Raw genomic sequence first — 19,592 nt, 5'->3', positions numbered from 1 at the left:
AGAAAGTTGAAGGGCGGCGGTGAAAACTTGAATAAATTCCCTATAAGACCCTGTCATCATTTTTTGAAAAAAATTCTCATGTTTGCGCTATAACCGGAGCTTTTAAAAAATTTTGAAAAAATGCACCAAAACTAGAGATTTCAAGCTGTAAAATGCTTTTTTTAAAATCTCGATACGATCATTTTTCACCAAGTTACAGCCTTCCAAAAATCACTAAAAAATTTATAAAATTTTTCTGCTCCTTTAATTTTTTGTATTAGTGTATTAGAAATGTGCTTAAGGATATGGTTAGGAAAATTTTCTTTGAAATGTTTTGTTCTCAATATATGTTGGAAAACATTTTTTCTTTTTACTAAATTGATACCAATAGCTACAACAAAATTTGAGTTTTTCCTTCAAGTGAAACGGAGAAGATTCTCGCTTGTTCAAATTTTGTTTATATCGACTACTATTAATTTTTAACTATTAATTTTTTTTTTATTTTCTTTCGCCTAGAATTTTTAAATCCTTCTCAAGGAACGGAGAAAGCTTCTCCTAATTGTACAAATTTCGAAACTATATCTGATTAGAAGTTACAATTTGGGATTTTTTTTTCTTTTTATTAACAAGATTCGAATTTCCGTATAAGGAAAACGGAGTAGATTTTCGCTTATTCAAATTTTGTTAATAATTTTATAAGGAGGTAATTCCTCACAGGATTTCAAACATATGGTACTTGACCTTCGTGAAAGGAATCTTAGGGAGTGTTGATTATGTTTATAGTTTAGGTTACGGTTTTGAAGTGTAATTTCCTATTAGGAAACGGAGAAAATTCTCCTTAACCAGCACTTGAATCAGTGTTAAAAACCTGATTCTCCTATTTGCAAACATACCATCTGAGGTCCGGGAGGTGACTTGCTTTCTCTCAATGCCGCTTCAGGCTTTCTAACTCCTACGCTTTCTTCTAAATCTGATGCTATGGTTTGAACTGACTGACAAAACTTGTTGCCATCTACCTGAGCACTAACTTGTTCGTTTCTTGATATTAATCTAAACTTAGTAACTTTAGTGTACGCGCTAAACTTATAGCAAAGGGTTATTATTACCGTAAGAATAATGAATAAAACGAAACTAATACTAATATATACCGTTCTATATAAAGATTTACCGTTCGCGTACTTGAAACTGATTTCTTTAACCCGCGCTTCTATTGCTTCTAGGCTCTCGCCTGTAGAAGACTGAGAAAGTATCAATAGTGGCTTAGAATACTCGAAAAATTCTTTATCTATAGTTAATTGGTGGAAATTTGGATATTTTGAAACAACACTGAGGTCTTTTTTTGCACTTAGCCCGGTCAACTCATAACTGTTATCTCCTGAACTTAAAAGATTGACATGATTATATTCAGCTCTACAGTTGGGAGGAAACCGCAATACTCCGGCACCTTTTAGTTTAATGGTGTGAGGATGTTTTCCTTCGCAACTGATTTTTAGATATTCCGTCCGAAAAGTAGAAAACAGTCAAGCGTTTCCGTTGTCTAGTGCGATCCATTGGGTGGAATTTTCCTGCAACAACCGTATGTCGCAAGTCGTGGTTTTATTAGCTATTGTGACTTTAAATATATCTATTCCGCAATCATGGGACTCGGAGATGGATTCAATCGGTGTATCTGGAAAGCATGCCAATTCCCCTCCCACCGGCAAACATCAGTCTATATATTCCGGAGAAGCCAGATAAAAGCGATTAAATTCTGGTTGCACGACAAGATATTTGGTTTTTGGTTCTAACAATAGCCTGAAAGGAGTTTCTCTCAACGTGTACGGTACTCGGTACGGTATTGATTTATAACAAAGCCATTATATTTATCCATAAGGGTTATTTTAACCGTTATTATGAAAAAATTGTCTGATTTTGCAGCAGAGATTTTTGCCATTTTAGTTTGGATTTGGAGGTCAATATGATCTAAAGGTTGTGGCGGGTTCAGATTTTGAAATTTTGATTCTATAGTGGTCATTGCGTCTTATAACTGGTCTGGTGAAATCAATTCTGGGCTTAAGATTCCCCATTTTGCCTCTTCTATTGCGGTGATAGCTGATTTAAGCAGACTATTGCGGTGCTGAGCCTGTCTATAGACTTTCGTAGCATAGAAGCTATAATCTAGTTCCTGATCTATTATTCCGAGTTCATTCTGGGATAAAGTCAAATTTTCTATCTTGTCAGCGAGTGCGTTTATGTTTTTTGAAGTAGCTTGAATCTGTTTAGTAAGAGAATTAATTTCGGTCTGCATTATATGAGTAGAATTGTTGACTAATTGAATAATTTGGGCTTGATCACGATAAAGATCGAAGATCTCCTGCTTGAAATTTTTATCCCCCTTGTACTCTAGAATCCCAAATATTTTTCTAGCAATCGTCCCGACTGTAGCGAGCCACGACCCTCGAGGATTTCGGAGGTTACTCATTGAAGTTCTGTTTGTAATTTCTTTGAGATGAGCAATCAAATGATTACTTTGGCTATTAATATTATCGATCACCGGCTTTTGGAGGGTTCTCAGGCGTGAATGTTATGTGAAATACATCTCATATATGCAATCTTGGAGCATTGATTAATATTGGGCCCGTACCTCATTGTTGTCATTTAACAAGTTTCCTACGTCTACCGTGATAATCATCGTCCATTGTTCTCGTATTAGGTGGATATTACTGGATTTTTCGTTGTAAACCCCGGGCTTTTGATCAAAATAACTAATATCATAAAACTCCCAGCATCTCCAAATTTCCAAATCCCGATTGCCGAAAAGAGTGATTGCGTACCGAGCATTTTCTTCTGTAACAAAAGTTAAGCGAAAAGAACTGTTTTTCCTTTTATTAACAAAATTCGAATTTTCCTATAAGGAAAACGGAGTCGATTTTCGCTTATTCGAATTTTGTTAATAATTTTTCAGTTTTATTTATTTATTTATATTTTAGAGGTTTTCCTATCCCGATCGTGAATGGAGAATGATAGTTTTAGCTTAGAAGGATGTTTGGGGGATCTTTTTCCCTCCTCCGTTTCCAAAATTACCGTTCCGTTTTCTCAGACCGATATAATCTCGTAAAGGCCATAATAATAACTGTCTATTATACCCTTCCTAGGCTCTTTTAGTATGTAAACAAACTTTCCGGGTGAGAAATCTACGTCGTGTATGGTCTTGTCATATCTTAATTTAGATTAAGACTTTGCTTCAACTAAGGTAATTCGAGCAATGGCTCGAGATTCGTTCAATTTGGTTATTAATTTCCCAATCGATTCCGGGTACCGTTCTATCTGTGAATAATCAGGAAACGAGGCCAATAATATCGCTCGTGAATTCTCCAATAAGTTTTTACCACTCCTTTATGTCCCCGGATGAGACTAGAGTGATGTTCCGCGACTATCGATGCCCTTTCCTCCTCCGTTGGGTAAGTTATTCTCCCTTTTGTGAATCTAACATTCACTGGACAGTACTTGAAAATTTAAGACGAATAAGATTCTAACCCTTCGCCTATTTCATCGCCGTCTTCAGCAATGCGCAAAGTTGTAAGGGAAACTTTAAGAAGGCTTTGCTTATTCAAACTGGGGTAACTTACGGTGGATTCGGCTACTTTAGATGTTTCGGGTTCAGTTGTAAAAGCTCTATCCGCGTGTGGTACTAATATAGCATCTGATTTTGGTAGTACGAACGCTGGATTCGGTTTTAAAGAGATTGTAGGTTCCAGTTGCTGACTTGCCGGAATATTTATTTTCTCAGTAATCTCTATGGGCTTAGGAGGTCCTTTGATGCTGGACGAAGTTAGATTTGGTGTTTTCCTTTTGGCCTTAGTATCATCTCCTGGAGTTTTATCAAAATCTATTATACTAGGCGCTAGGGGTGAGTAATAATTACTCCCATTACCTAGTGTTTTGAGGAAATCGTAGGCTCCAGCATCCCAATACATTCCATTAAAGGATGACATAAGCTGTCGGTTGAGTAGAGTTTTTTTTTACCATTGAAGGCACAGTCAACTGCTGAAAACTATAGGGAGGTGGTTCGTCGATGGAGTCTATCTCGGAGCCGCCTATTTCATCGTCCACCTTTTTCGCCGCATCTTCATCATATGAATCACTCTCGGGATCCTCGTTTTTTGAAGCTTGTATCGTCTGATCAAAACACTAAAACGATCATCGAATTTACTTCACAAAATTTTCTCTAGCTTCGATTGAGGCTTGTTCCTCCTCCTCTTGTCGTTTCAAAATATCGTCAAAATTATTAAAACTCTCTTGTAAGGTCTGAGAGTCGAATGCTTCTTATGTAGTATCTGCTTTTTCGTTATTTTCTTCGGGGCTATCACTTTCTGTAAAATTAGGCTCAACCTTTACCACCGGAGGTACTTTCCAAGGAAGCACGTCGGGTGAAGAGACTGTGACCTGTGATAGCTGGGGATTCGACTTACTGACACTTTCATCTAGGGATGGAAATTCAGAAGTTTCTGGTTCTCGGTAATTCGGTCTTCTGTATAAGTTATCCGTTGATCTTGACTCACATACCCTTAGCCTTGAAGCAATTGTGTCTCTCGGTACTAGGAGATTCTGTTTTTCCTTAACTGGCTTATTTGAGCTATCAGTTTTCCGCGGCCGCCCAGGACCTCTCCTAATTAATAGTCTAGACGCTATATTACCTTTCCGTAAACTTTTGAGGTCGGTGTACGAAATGAAATCATTTTCATGTTTTTTGACTCGCTGAAACCGAATATCGCAGTTATTTTTTCGAAATCCCGGGCCATCAATTGTTTATAACCATTTGTTTAAACAATTGTTTAAAAAATAATTTTTTGGGGATCGATTATTTTTTTTTAGTATTTTGGGCAATTTTAAGACGAACGTTACTCTAATAAAATTTTCCTAAAGTTGATAGTTTCAAAGTTATGAATTTTTGAAAATCGAAAATTCTCGATTTTCCCAAACTTTCATGATTAATTACATATAAATAAATTACGTAATACTAGGTTTTATTTACATGATTGTAAAGAAGAATATTCAAAGTTTTTATTAAAACAATAATATTCCGTTATAATTTGTATTGAATAAAAAAAAAAAGTGATCAAAGTTATTGCATTTATTGAGTAACTTGGCCGACTCGGCGGCGCATGCGCAAAGCGATTATTGACTGTCTCGCTTGCTCTAAGGCGTTTAGATAGCTGTTGGCCAGGCGCCTAAAATTTTAAATTTAAATGCATTATTTCTTGATAAAAAAATTTGTATGGTTAATAAAATTATAAATTTTATGATATTAAAGAAATTTTCGGATCCATTAATTCGATAAATTAATGAAAATCACTAATTTATGGTTTTCATGATTGTAATGAACTACATTTAAAATGGTTTCAACTTATTTTATATTTTAAGTAAATTTTTTTTTTTATTCAACTACTAAATAAAAAATAAAGTTCATGAATTTTTCACTTATATTTATAATAATTATACTTGGGCAATAAAATAATTCCCATAAAAAATAATTATAAAAATAATATATGTTAAAATATAAAAAAAATATATTTATCATATAAAAAAAATGTAAAATATGTATAAAAAATATATTTTAAAAAGCTAACTTTTGGCCGATTTTTGTATATATTTCATATATTTGAAATGTAATTTATATATATTTAAAATATATCTTAAAGTACATAAAAAATATAATGATGAAAATATAAAAAATATATTTTTTTTATGTTTGTAATAAAAGTTTTTTTATGTTTTTATGTATGTTTTATATATTTACTTCATATTACTCGAGTACATAAAAAATACGTTTATGGAAATATAAAATTAATTTGAAAATTCCTTTAATATCATAAAATTTATAATTTTTTCAACCATGCAAATTTTTTTATCAAGAAATAATGCATTTAAATTTAAAATTTTAGGCGCCTGGCCAACAGCTATCTAAACGCCTTAGAGCAAGCGAGACAGTCAATAATCGCTTTGCGCATGCGCCGCCGAGTCGGCCAAGTTACTCAATAAATGCAATAACTTTGATCACTTTTTTTTTTTATTCAATACAAATTATAACGGAATATTATTGTTTTAATAAAAACTTTGAATATTCTTCTTTACAATCATGTAAATAAAACCTAGTATTACGTAATTTATTTTTATGTAATTAATCATCAAAGTTTGTGAAAATCGAGAATTTTCGATTTTCAAAAATTTATAACTTTGAAACTATCAACTTTAGAAAAATTTTATCAGAGTTACTTTCGTCTTAAAATTGCCCAAAATACTGAAAAAAAAGTAATCGATTCCCAAAAAATTATTTTTTAAACAATTGTTTAAGCAAATAGTTATAAAAATTGATGGCCCGGGATTTCAAAAAAACATCTGCGATATTCGATTTCCGCGGGTCAAAAAACATAAAAGTAATCTCATTTCGTACACCGACCTCAAAAGTTTACGAAAAGGTAATGCATCGTCTAGACTATAAAGGTTCGATTACTGGTTGACCATTAATCGGATACATGTTGACTTACAATGTCTGCAACTGCTCCGGCAAGCGATTTGGAGGATTATTGGAAAGGGCATCCGTGAGCTGGTCACCTACTTTTCTTTTAAGAACGACACTAAACCGATTACCGTTCAGCAGCGATTTCCATTTCACTTGCTTATCCGTTAAATAAATCCCATCTCGCAACTTTGAGATACATCCCTCGTCTGTTTGAACGATAAACTCGCGAGAATACAAATACGGTCTAAACTGTTTGATCGCAAAGACGAGTGCTAAACATTCTCTTTCCTGTTCAGTATATCTGGTTTCGGCTTCTATTAAAGTGCGAGAACCATAAGCGATAGGTAGTATTTGATTAGAAATATTACGATTGTCATTATCAAATGGCAATCAGGGCTCGATATCAAATTTCTGGCTTAGTATGCAGTCAAAACCTACTTCAGAAGTGTCTACAATTAAGATGAATGGCTTACTTGGATCAGGGTGTAACAGCATGGATTGCTTGCAAATCGCACTTTAATGCCTTCAAAAGCTACTTGTGCCTCTTCGAACCATTTAAAATTTTTATTTTTCTTAGTTAATTTGGTAAGTGGCTTCGTTCTTTCGGCGAATATATAAATAAATCTGTGCAAATAGTTAGCTAAACCCAAAAATTTTCTCATCCCTGTATGACTAGTGGGTTGAGACGCAGCTTTAAGAGCAGCAACTTTAGCTGGATCGGGTTTAATTCCCTGAGGACTAATGATGTGTCCCAAGAATGTTACTTTATTGCAGAAGAATTTGCATTTTTCAGGTTGCAGATTAAGGTTGGCTTCTCTTAATTTCTGTAGAAATTTTCTAAGACGACGATTATGCTCGTCTAAAGTTTTTGCAGGGAATAGAAAATCATCTATATGAATTTCAAGTTCTCCGGCGTTACGCATGTCCTTCGTCTTGACGTTGATCATCCGCTGGAACGCAGGTGGAGCTACGCTCCACACAAATGGCATCCGAACAAACTCGTAAAGTCCATCTGGGGTAGAGAAAGCTGTTTTCTCTCTGTCCTCAGAGGCCATGGGCACCTGATGAAACCCACGTGCCAAATTTATGACACTGACCATAGTTGCACCGCTAAGCCTGAGTAACATATCGTTGATATTCGGCAGTGGATATGAATCTCCAATATTCTTTTTATTGAGAGCTCGAAAATCGATCACCGTCCTCCATCGTTTGCGCCCTTGAGCATCCACTTTCTTGGGTACGATCCAGAGAGGTGCGTTGGAAATCTTTACCAATGTCAAGAATATGTTTCTCTTGTTCAGATGTAAATTTTTCTTTAGGAATTTGCTTCAGAATCTCCGTTACGCGTTCCGACACATTAAGATTGTTATAACCAGACTCATCCAACGAATCACTGTCGCTTTCGCCAGCTACATAATCGCGGTTAAATTCGTACTCTTCCACTGACTGAGGCTCTAACGTAAATTCTGCCCTACATTCATTAACATTTGTTATCAATACTATAGGTCGATTATTGTTAATTTTTGTTGCTGCATCTCCCAAAACTACTCCAGGAAAAGGTTGGATCTGGGGTAAGTAGCCCTCTTTCAACAAACTATCTTTAACTGGAATAGATTGGTGGACGCTTGTCCTTGGTGGCACTGAAAACCATTGGCATCTAGTACTGCTGACAAAAGGTATAATGTGGGTAGGTATATCGGACAACGCGAGCATGTGCTTGTTATAGGATAATTCCGCTTCTTCTATTTTTAGAATGTTGTTGCCGATAATACCAATGCCAGCAATAGGAAAATCGTCTTGCACGCAATGCAATTCGAATTCCTTAAATAAGGACTCAGATTCAAAAATTCTTCACCTAACTACTCCTAATGTTTGAATAATCTTATTGCCTATTCCAACTAATTCTAGTATCCTACTTGTATCTACTGATGAATGTGGTTTCAGTGCTTTTAGTTTAATCACGCTAACATCCCCGCCTGTATCGATCAAAAATTTCTGCAATTTTTCATGTAATTCCTTACAAACAATGCTAATAATAGGTCCCGCATTTTAATTTAAGAGATTACTATGGTTTGGTATGTTCAATACAAAAGGGATTGGCCGTATTGGCCTATTTCCCAGAACCATCGTATTTGAATAGAAAGACAAAATCACTTGGTTATTTTCAAAGAATTAATTGCCGATAATCGCATCATACTGATTAATAGATGAGGTGGTGACAAAGAAATCAATCTCCGAATCCCATAATTTTAAAGTCGTTATTCCGATAATTTGAATAGGTTCTGTGGTAATACCGGTTACCAATTGAGATATCTCCTGGATTTTTACATCGCAGGCTAAAACGAATAGATCTATAAAATTGTGTGGAGAACCTTTATCTAATAATACTGATGCTGATTTCTTAAAATGAGAATTATTTCTTAAGATAACTACTGGTCCACTCCCGGGGACCTTGAGATTGCTTTACAGGAGAGAATTTCTTTTGCAGATCTCCAGCATTCAGCTAACTCTGAACGATTTTCTGTTGAGGGGGTAGGGTGTTTGGGTTGCCCGACATTCCCCCTGTACGACGGGCACCGTTGGAGTTTAAATAACCGGCCTTTAGACTCTCCATCTGCTTAAGCAATTCTTCATACTTCTTCCGATAGAATTCTAATTCTGAGTTATAATTTTGGGTGGGCGAATTATCCCGAAACTGTACGCGTCTCGCGTCTTGAAAGTTTTCTTATCGACCCGGAGTTGGACCGGCTTTAGGTTGGAGAATTTTTGAGAACTCCCTTGTCTCCTCGAAATTCGAAGCAAGTTTGCGATGAGTTTTTGGCGAATATGAAAATGTTTCGGTTGCCTGATTGGGTTTAGGTTCATAATTAGGGTTAGAATCACGACGATAGCTCATACGGTTCCTATAATCATCGTATTTTCTTAGAAGTTTCGGGGCTCCTACGCGTCGGAGCGCATATTTTCATTATTGGATATACGTACACGATTTTCATCGTATGTATAACCTCCCGTGAGTTTAATCATTTCCTCAACCTCCTTAAATAGTAAAGTTAAGGTGGTGTTTTCTTCTTTTATTTGTTTAACGAAAGCGATTTTTGATTGCTTAGGTAAATTCTCGTAAAATATTTCTTTCGCATCTGCGCAACAAGATCAATAGGATATCATTTATTCGGTAATAAAAGTCTTCAACCGGTTCATCTCGTTCACGTTGGCATCTATCCAGCTTCCTACTCAGGTACTTGATAGGGTTCGCGGGTCTAAATTCTTTTCTGAGGATTTCTAAAATCTCCTGTACATTAGTTGGTTCTTTTCCTTTAAGTACCATCTAGCTCGGCCTTTAATCCTACTTAAGAGGTGAGCAACGTATAGCTCCTGATAATTTTTGGGTAGCAGGTGTAACTGCTGAGTAACCGCTCTATCGAATCTTTCATAAGTTGATTCACCGTCACCCGAGAATATAGGAATAGTTGAAGCAAAATCTTTAGCTGGAGTATAAAAAACGATCTATCGGATCAAGATTAACAGTAACATTTCCGTTATTAAGGGTATTATTTCCCGCATAAGTCGCCTCGAATTGTTGTCTCATGGCTTCGAATTCGCGTCGCTTCCGCTCTAACGTCCGCATACGTGCAAGTTCAGCTTCCATCATTGTTAGCTTTTTTTTTTTTTAAATTAATAATTATGGAAAATTGCAGGTGGATAGAAATCAACGTCCCGAATGCCAATCAAGAATTTCAAAGTTAATTAGAAATAAAATAAAACCTTTAGATAATATGAGATAGGGGTGCCAATTATCTCTGACTACAGTATCGTCTCAAACTAAAACCAGTTTTTTTTTTTCGTTTTTTTTTATTCAAATTTAAACTACTCTTTAGTCTTGATAGATTTCCGTTATCAATAAAAATACTTAGGTTTTGGTTATAATAAACAAGAATAATTTATTACTAACTGCAATCTCAGTTAAATGAGATATTAAAACTTTTATATATTTGGTTGATGTAAGCGCAACTTAATTCCTTTATTTACTTTGTAACTAACAAAAGTAACTCTATACTTCGGCTTTAAAACATTTATTCTCATCAATATTTTATTCCCGAGACCTTTAAGTCAGAGTAATGAGACACTTCAAGTTTTATTTAAATAAAATTTAATTGCTACGAATCTTCGAAGAAGAGAGCAATGGAATAATAATAAAACGCGAACTTGAATTTCAAATTGAAATTACGTATTTATTATTTTCTTTAATAAACAAAAATTTATTTCTATTTCTTTCGTTATGTTGGTGTATTTAGCTTATATTATTTTGTACACTAAAGTATTTTTCGGGTAACATGAGAAGTTACATCCGGCGTTGGTCCTTATCATAAGAATATTGTATTTTCGAAATGATGTATATTTATTATTTTATTAACCGATATATTTCTACGAAGAAAAGTTATTTATTCAAAAATTTCTTAATAATAAAAATAAAAGTTTTATTTGCTTAAATATTTCTTTTATAATTTTCATAAATTATCGCTAATTCGTTTTATTATATAAGAAAAGAAATAAAGACTTTAAAGATCGAATCAGACCGTTGCCACCAGGAAATTCATTGTTATGTCCGGGATTTTTAAGTTATTAAATATCTTTAGTAATTTATTTAGGTAACGTGATTGGAAGACATTCGGCCTAACTAATGTATTTTTTTCAATTGAGCGAAAATGCTCAATTGTTTATTTGATTTGTTTTAGAGAATCGTTTCGATTGCAAGTCTGACTCTTTCATTCTCTATTCCTTGAATCAAGTTCGCTTATAGGTTGTCTCAGGTGGAGACATAGATAATTAAACAAAATAACTTAATAAATTGAATATCAATTTAGTAGAACTTTCCCCAAGATGGCCGTGAAATAGGGTGAAAGAAAGACATTCCAGAAAATTAAGATTACGACTTACTACTTTGCAGGTAGTACTTTACTACTGTATCCTCTCTACTTACTGTACTACCTTGAATGGCTGGTGATCCAGGAACCATATGTCCTTGGATCCAGGGGTCTCCGTCTGGGTCTTGGTTAACTGATTCTATAATTAACTCCTTCTCATTCTCTTTATCAACTTTCTTTATATTTAAATTTGAAATTTGAATCTATCCAAAAAGGAAAAATGCAGAAGATTCTATCTTGTTCAAATTTTCCTATTTATGTTTATTAGAGTGGCGCAAAAAAACCGACTATTTTTTTTTTTCGATCTCGTATGAAAATTTGTTGGTTTACGGTTTTAAGAAACCTCTCCAAAAATCAGCTCGATAAAAATTTTTAAAGAGGTCGCTCACGAATTTTGAAAATATCGAAAATGATGGAAATTCGGATTTTTATTTCTACATTTTTTTCTTTCTCGTAGCAGCAATAGTTTATATTTGTAAAATCATGATTATGCTGAAAATTTCAGCCCAAAATTTAAATATTTGAACGGCGCTCAAGAATTTTGAATATTAACTGATAATATGTAACTAATAGTTTGAATTAGTTATGATTTTTTTTTATAACTTAATTATTGTAATTTCACTTGAATATAACTTTTGCATAACCAAAAATATACAGGACAGTCTCAAACAATAAAATTTGGCAAGTTTATAATAAGCAAAAAACCTACAAATAATAATTAAAAAATGAAAAAGTATGTAAAAACCTTATTATTCCTATTTCTCGGGTTATATTTTCATTCATTGTCATAAAAATTGATGGTGAAAAAATCGAGAAGCATTATTATTTATATTTAAGGGTCGCTCAAAAACGTCCAAAAAACAGCATTCGGAAACATTCAAAATTCTTGAGCGAGGTTTAAATATTCAAATTTTGGGCTGAAATTCTCAGCGTAGTCATGATTTCACAAATATAAACTATTGCTGCCACGAGAAAGAAAAAAATTTAGAAATAAAAATCCAAATTTCGATTATTTTTGATATTTTTAAAATTTGTGAGCGACCTTTTGACAATTTTTTATCGAGTTGATTCTTGGAGAGGCTTTTCAAAACATCTTAAACCAACAAATTTTCATGCGAGATCGAAAAAAAAATAGTCGGTTTTTTAGCGCCACCCTAATGTTTATTATGATTTTATTTTTTTTTTATTTATCGATCTGCTACACATCTGCACTTAAACTACCCGATGTCTCCTAATGGCTACACAAGGAGGTTTACTTATAAAATAATCAAAAATAATAAGAAGTTCCCTTTTAGTTGTATTATCTCTTTTTTTTTTCTTTTATTATTTATTGACCCACTACACCATCATTTAAACGACACAATGCTTTCTAGCAATCACACCAGAAAAATCACTTATAAAATAATCGAAACAATAATAGATTTTCTTTATTCTTATTAATTTTCATATACTTTTGTTTTATATATCTATTTTTGTTATTTAAACGAATTCTTAGGATACCGCTGTACCTGATACTAGACTCTTTGCTGTAAACTTCGAAATCAGCTAATGACCGGAAAGCAAGCCTGTGTTCGGTAGAGTACTTGCTCCTGAAAAATTTTTAACGCTCCGACCATGGGATCCAGTCCTAGGTAGGGGGTTTTTTTAGTAAGTTGCACCGTACGAGATGTCCCGTTGACACAAATCAATATAAGTCAATGTTAATTATAAGTGTATCGTGCATTAGAGTAACTTAAAAGGTCTTAGGTAGGGAAATAAGGAAGATCGAGAAAATGAGAGACAAATGAAACTTGGCGTTAATATGTATTATATTGTTTCTATTCTAAGATGAACTGAAATCTTAATAAGTTCCCCGAGTTAGACATAACAGTTCCTTAATATTTATAACAAGTGGTAAATAAAAATAGTCAATTAACAGAGGTGTTTTTAAGTAATAGAAAAATTTTTTTAAGTAAGGGTTTTTTTTTTTAATCATAATTGTCATTAAAGATTATGTTATAAAAAAAATTTTTTCGATTGTTTTATAAACAACGCATTTGTTTATAACAATATTTCAAACAATATGGGATAAAAATTATTAAAAATCATTGTTGAGTAGCTTATGATCATAAGAAAACGGAACAATAGCAATATCATAAAAAAAACATTTTTTTCAATGTTTAATCGAGGTTGATAATTTTTGACTCAAGTAAATTATTAATAACAAAATGAAAATTAACAATTTTTTAATTTTTCCAACGGGAATCTATTCTATAGCCTTTGTCCAATAGCCCCATGAAAGGAATAAAATTCAAAATTAATAGTTCAACAATTATCGCACTTTCAATGTTGATGTTTGTGCTACAAAGAATTGTTAATTAATTAATGGATAACTGATTGAAAAATCGGGACAAAAATTTTTGATCGCCGGATGATTGTTTATTGATCTGTCCTGTAGGCACCTGAAGTTTTTTATTTCTTAATTTTCATATTGAATAAGTTTAAATAATATTTTTCTATTGAAGGTCCGTCGTGGGCGGAGCATACGCAAGCGAGAGATCCCGTTTTTGGCCGTATGTTCAACCCCCTAGAAAATTTATAAATATTGGCGCTAGAGTTCGGGAAGGCAGGACTTTTTTTTAGATAATCTCTTCCTCTTTTTGGATCTTCTTTCAAATTTCAAAAATTTTGAATACTTTTTAAGATATTCGCAAAAAACAAAACCCCCTTTTTTTTACTAAATTGTTTATAACTTTTGTAATTTTTGCAAACGCCACTCCAAATTTTTCAAAAAGTTTCTAGATGCGATGACGAATCGAATGACACCCCGATCATAACTTTCCAAAGCGAATAGAAAACTTTGACCTAAAAGGCACATGTTGACTAGGCTAGGTGTTTAGATTCTGATGCTACTCACCATATGACTAATAACATTAAATTGTATGAATTTTGAGACACAAGCTATAAAAACAAAGTGAAAGTGGCTAATCAAGATTCCTACGAGGTATACCCGGAATAGGTTTGGGTAAAATAAAATGCATAACAAGTGCAGGTGTTCAAAAATTATTAAAACTAGAAAGAGATTCATATGTTTCTAGTTTTAATTCAGGCTTAGTGTCCATAAGAGCTTTAAATTGTGCTGAATCGTGTCACAATAAAAGCTAACAGAATGACAATTTTTCGAGGAAAAGAGGAAATTGCTACGTTGGATATAAGAAATGAATTGTACATTCTGAGAATGCCAGAAAGCGCTTTAGAGGTGACACCAACACACAACGACGGGTGTATGTGTCAATGGCATCAAAGACTCGGGCACAGAAATATCCAAACTATACAGGAGCTCATTAATAACGATTTGGCTAAGGAAATTAAAATAAATCCGTGTGGAATTAAAATTTATAGTGAAAGCTGTATTCGTGGAAAGGTGGCAAAAAAATCCTTTCCCAAGGAATCAATAAGTAAGACAACTAAACCTCTCGAATTAATACACGCAGACCTGTGTGGCCCAATGCCGGTTGATAGTGTCGGAGGGAAAAAATATTTATTAACATTAATCGACGACTATAGAAGATACACACATTTTTCTACTTAAGAAAAAATCACAAACCGACCAAGTAATCAAAGACTTCTTCGAAGCTATGAAAACGCAATTTTCCTGCAAGCCGCTAGCCTTTCGTTCCGACAGAGGAGGTGAATATGTAAACACTGACCTGAAAAATTATGATCAAAACGAAGGAATCAGAATACAGCATACAGCACCTTACACACCCTAGCAAAATGGGGTGGCGGAAAGGAAAAATAGAACTTTAATTGAGGCAGTCAGAACAATGCTGTTGGACGCGGGTCTACCTAATCACTACTGGGGAGAGGCAGTAGCTACATCTGCTTTCATTCAATATAAGTTGCCGACTAAAGGAAAGAAAGCTACTCCCTACCAACTATGGTTAAATAAAAAACCCGATTTAAGCTACCTGAAAGTTTTCGAATGTCGAGCTTTCGTTCCTGTACCAAAGGTGCCTACCGTTTATTAAATCAGAAAACAGGGCAAGTGATAATTAGCCGTGACGTACAATTCATTGAGAATGAAACAGTGAACAAACATTCTGAAAAAATGTTCGATTTCATTGAAGAAAAGCATAATACTAATCAGGATCATCACAAGAAGTTTATTTCAACAAGAAGCAGCAAGATACATAGTCAAGGGAAAGAAAAACCGGAAGAAATGGTTTATTGTTCAATAGTCGATAATGAGGATTTACGGAACACTTAGAATAATAATAATACCTCGAAAGATAACATTTTCATGATTAACTATGACTCACACGAAGACGACAACAGTTCTCATTCAACAACAGACTATAGAAATTGTCCAGACAACGTTAATGAATCGAACAGCAAAATACATCTCTAGAAGATATATCATTATCTCAAAGAATAAACACTGATGATAATTTCAAACCAGGTGACATTATTTCAGAAGAACCACTGACACTGGAACAAGCGATAAATAGTCCAGATGCTGAAAATTGGCAACTAGCCATGATTGATAAAATAAAATCATTGGAACATAATGAAACCTGGAATTTTGAACCGATACCCAAAAATAAAAATCCCATAGGCTGTAAATGGGTTTTCAAGTTGAAAAGAGACTCACACGGCAAACCACAAAGATATAAGGCCAGATTAGTGGCTCGAGGCTTCTCACAGCAATGTGGTGTCGATTATGATGAAGTCTTTGCACCGGTGGTGAAACACACAATCTTTCGCACCCTACTGTGTATTGCTGGGAAAATAAAATTGTGACTAAAACCCTGGGATGCTAAAACTGCTTTCTTGAATGGCGAATTGAAGGAGGTTATTTATATGGAACAGCCGCCTGGATTCCAATCTTCAAATAGACCAGACTGGGCTTGCAGATTAAATAAAATCATTTACGGCTTGAAGCAATCAGCTAAGGCATGGTATGACAAGTTAAAGTCTGTTCTAAGTAATTTGCATTTTAAAGTCTGCGATAACGACCCATGTTTATTTAAAACCATAGATGATGCCCCTATAATCTATGTTATAATACACATAGACGACATGGTAATCGCTTGCGAATCACCGGAAAGAATTCAATCATTGCAAACAAAAATTAATCAACAGTGTACCATTGTAGATCTCGGCAATTTGCAGTTGTACCTGGGCATAAACGTCACACAAGATGAGCGAGGAGATATTTATATTAATCAGAGCCACTACATCCAAAGGATTCTTGATAAGGCAAAATTAACAAACGCCAAGGATTCAACCTATCCTCTAGATGTGGGTTACGAGAAATTAAGACCAGAATCAAAAATTATCAGGATTGATTTCTACCAGAGGTTAATTGGAGTTTTATTATGTCGCTGTCAATACAAGACCTGATATTTCCGCTGCTGTATCAATTTTGAGCCAGCATTTCAAAGAGACAAGGGGAATTGACTGGTTAGAGCTAAAGCGCGTGTGTAGATTTTTAAAGCACACGCAAAACTACGAGCTCAAATTAAGCAACCCTGATTCACGTAACAATCGTGTAGGCTTTGCTGACGCTTCTTAGGCAGAATGCAGGGATGACCGCAAATCGAATACTGGGTATATTTTCCAATTATGTGGCAAAACAATAAGTTGGTTATGCAAAAAACAAAGCACAGTATCTCTCTCAAGCACAGAGGCAGAACTGGTAGCTTTGAGCGAGACAGCACGTGAAGCCCTTTGGATCAGGTACATAATTGACTTCCTCGGCGAACGACAGAAGTCATCGACAGTATTACACGAGGATAATCAAAACGTAATCAACAGCCTCAAGTAAGTCAGTCCAACAAATCGCACGAAACACGTGGACATGCGTTATTTTAACACAAAACTCCTCTAAGACCAAGACCAAGCACGTGAATTAATTCATTTCAGACAATTATTTATTTTAATACTAAAAATTGAATTAATAAATGAGAAATTTCGTAGGAGGGCAAGTAGACTAAGATATCATTCGAATGCTGCAAGAACCATCTAAATCGGTTTGTTCATTATAAAGATATGAGAGGTTTACATCCGCACACACACACACACACACACACACACACACACACACACACACACACACACACACACACACACACACACACACACACACACACACACGCACACACACACACACACATACATACAGACACTCGGACATCCTTCTGAAAATAGTCAGAATAGCTTCCTAGGACCTCCAAACGTCAACATTTGATGAAAACTTGATTTTCGAAAATCGGGGTGAAAACAATAACTTCCCGAATTTTTAAAAATTTACAATTTTCTTAGCGGAAAGTTAAAAAAATTTGGTATTTTTAGGATTATATATTATGTATATTTGAATGCATATATATTTTCTTAACTTGTTAGATATATTGATTCTTAAATGTTTATATCATTTAATGTTTGAATGTATGCATTATTTAATTTTCAAATATATATTTCATTCCATTTAAAATATATAAATAGTAAGTAAAATTCTAAAACAAATAAAGAATTGAATGTTAAGAAATCTAGACGGAAAGATTGGAATCTGACTGGTTACTATTCTGAACCCGACTCAGTATGGCACTGGAAAGAAATGCTCGATTGTGGTGCAGCGCCACAATGATTACTGTGCGGGATCTGACTGCGTCGTGTGCACATATCACTCAATCAGGTTCCGAACAGTAATCAGGGTGGTGCTGCACCACAATCGAGCATTTTTTCCAGCACTGTTACTGAGTCGGGTGCAGAACATAATCTAGTCGGGTTCTAATCTTTCCGAGTAGATTTCTTACCATGTAATTTTTTATCTGTTTTAGAATTCAAATTACTTGCTATCAAGTCATTTCTAATAACTTATACTCATTTGTTAATAGGTAAAGAAGGGCACTATCAAGTGATTCTGAAAAGAGTTGAATTACCGGTAGTCAATCACAATATTTGTCAAGATTGGTTACGTTCCACAAGACTTGGAAAATATTACGTGTTACACACTAGTTTTCTTTGTGCAGGAGGTGAAACTGGAAAAGATACTTGCAAGGTAAGCTGTACTATCTAATAAGTATAAAATAAAAAGAAAAATTCTCAAAAATACTAGTCACAAATATCATAGTTCTAAAAGAATAATCAGATGTTTTAAGTGGTTTAAAACAAAATGTAAGTTACTCTAGAATAACAAATCATAGATAGCAATATATTGGCATATATACTTACATATTAAATAACTTCTTATATGACTATATGTAGCTATATGTGGCCATAGATATGTTATAACTAAGTAAATTTTCTTTATTATTTCAATAATAATATTGAACTAATTATTATAGAATTTCTCTTTTTGAAAGCGCGGAGCTTATCCATCTTTTTAATTGTTGTCGACTAGTAGGAAGATTTGTGCAATAAGTTTAACGTAAAAATAATAAACTGTCGTTACCTTTCACCAATGACAATAATTGAAAATTCCTCATCAATGGCCAGAGCGAAGTTTTTTTAACAGCCTGAGCGCCATGGCTCAAGGCCTTAGTTTTCTTTTAATCTACGATCCGTGAATAATCGAAAGTCGAAGTTCCATGAATCTTACTGCAGGAATCTACCCCAGTCGTCGAAAAGTCAATAAGAGTATTCTTAATCTTCCCAAATCAAATCTTATAGTAGGAATCCGCGTTTGGGTTGAAAAAAAAAATCAATCTAATCGTTTAAAAATCTATTTATCCTGCGGCGGAATTTTCGTTTCCATTGAAAAGGTAGTAAGATAATTGAATCAAAACCTATTGACCTCAGTTATTGTCGGAATCTGCGTTTGCGTCAAAAAGTCAATAAATGAATTAAAATTATAAACTAAAAATTCTCAACTATGAATTTAAAATATGATATGATGTGATCGAAATATCTCATGTCAAATACGATATTTATAAGACCTTAAAATCTTTCCGGTTCGATCAAAAAGCGACGCGAATCAGGTGTATTTGTGATTCCATCTCGGGCTGAATTATTCTGTGTTCAAAAAGATCATTTAAAAAAAATGGACTTAACTAATCTAATCAAAAGTTTACGAATTTTTCGAGCGTGTATGTTTAAACACGAGATCAATACATTCCGCATAGCGAAACAGGAAGATGACTTCGATGATATAAACATGAAGCTTTATATTATACGAGAATTAGGTGATTGTCCTATCGAGGTAACTC

The 19,592-nt window shown here is 34.1% G+C and overlaps 1 protein-coding gene across 3 annotated transcripts in view; it reads left to right on the top strand.

The window, feature by feature from the left end:
• The window catches only part of LOC130674949 (phenoloxidase-activating factor 2-like), a 318,231-nt gene that overhangs the window by 226,436 nt on the left and 72,203 nt on the right, over positions 1-19,592 (top strand). For all 3 annotated transcript variants that reach the window (XM_057480397.1, XM_057480395.1, XM_057480396.1), the window contains one exon: positions 18,282-18,445. In XM_057480397.1, the coding sequence (XP_057336380.1) occupies positions 18,282-18,445 (164 nt within the window). The remainder of the gene's footprint in view (positions 1-18,281; positions 18,446-19,592) is intronic.

This window comes from Microplitis mediator, chromosome 9 (genome assembly GCF_029852145.1).
Source record: "Microplitis mediator isolate UGA2020A chromosome 9, iyMicMedi2.1, whole genome shotgun sequence".
NCBI classification, from domain to species: domain Eukaryota; kingdom Metazoa; phylum Arthropoda; class Insecta; order Hymenoptera; family Braconidae; genus Microplitis; species Microplitis mediator.
This window is presented reverse-complemented; position numbering and strand designations above follow the sequence as displayed.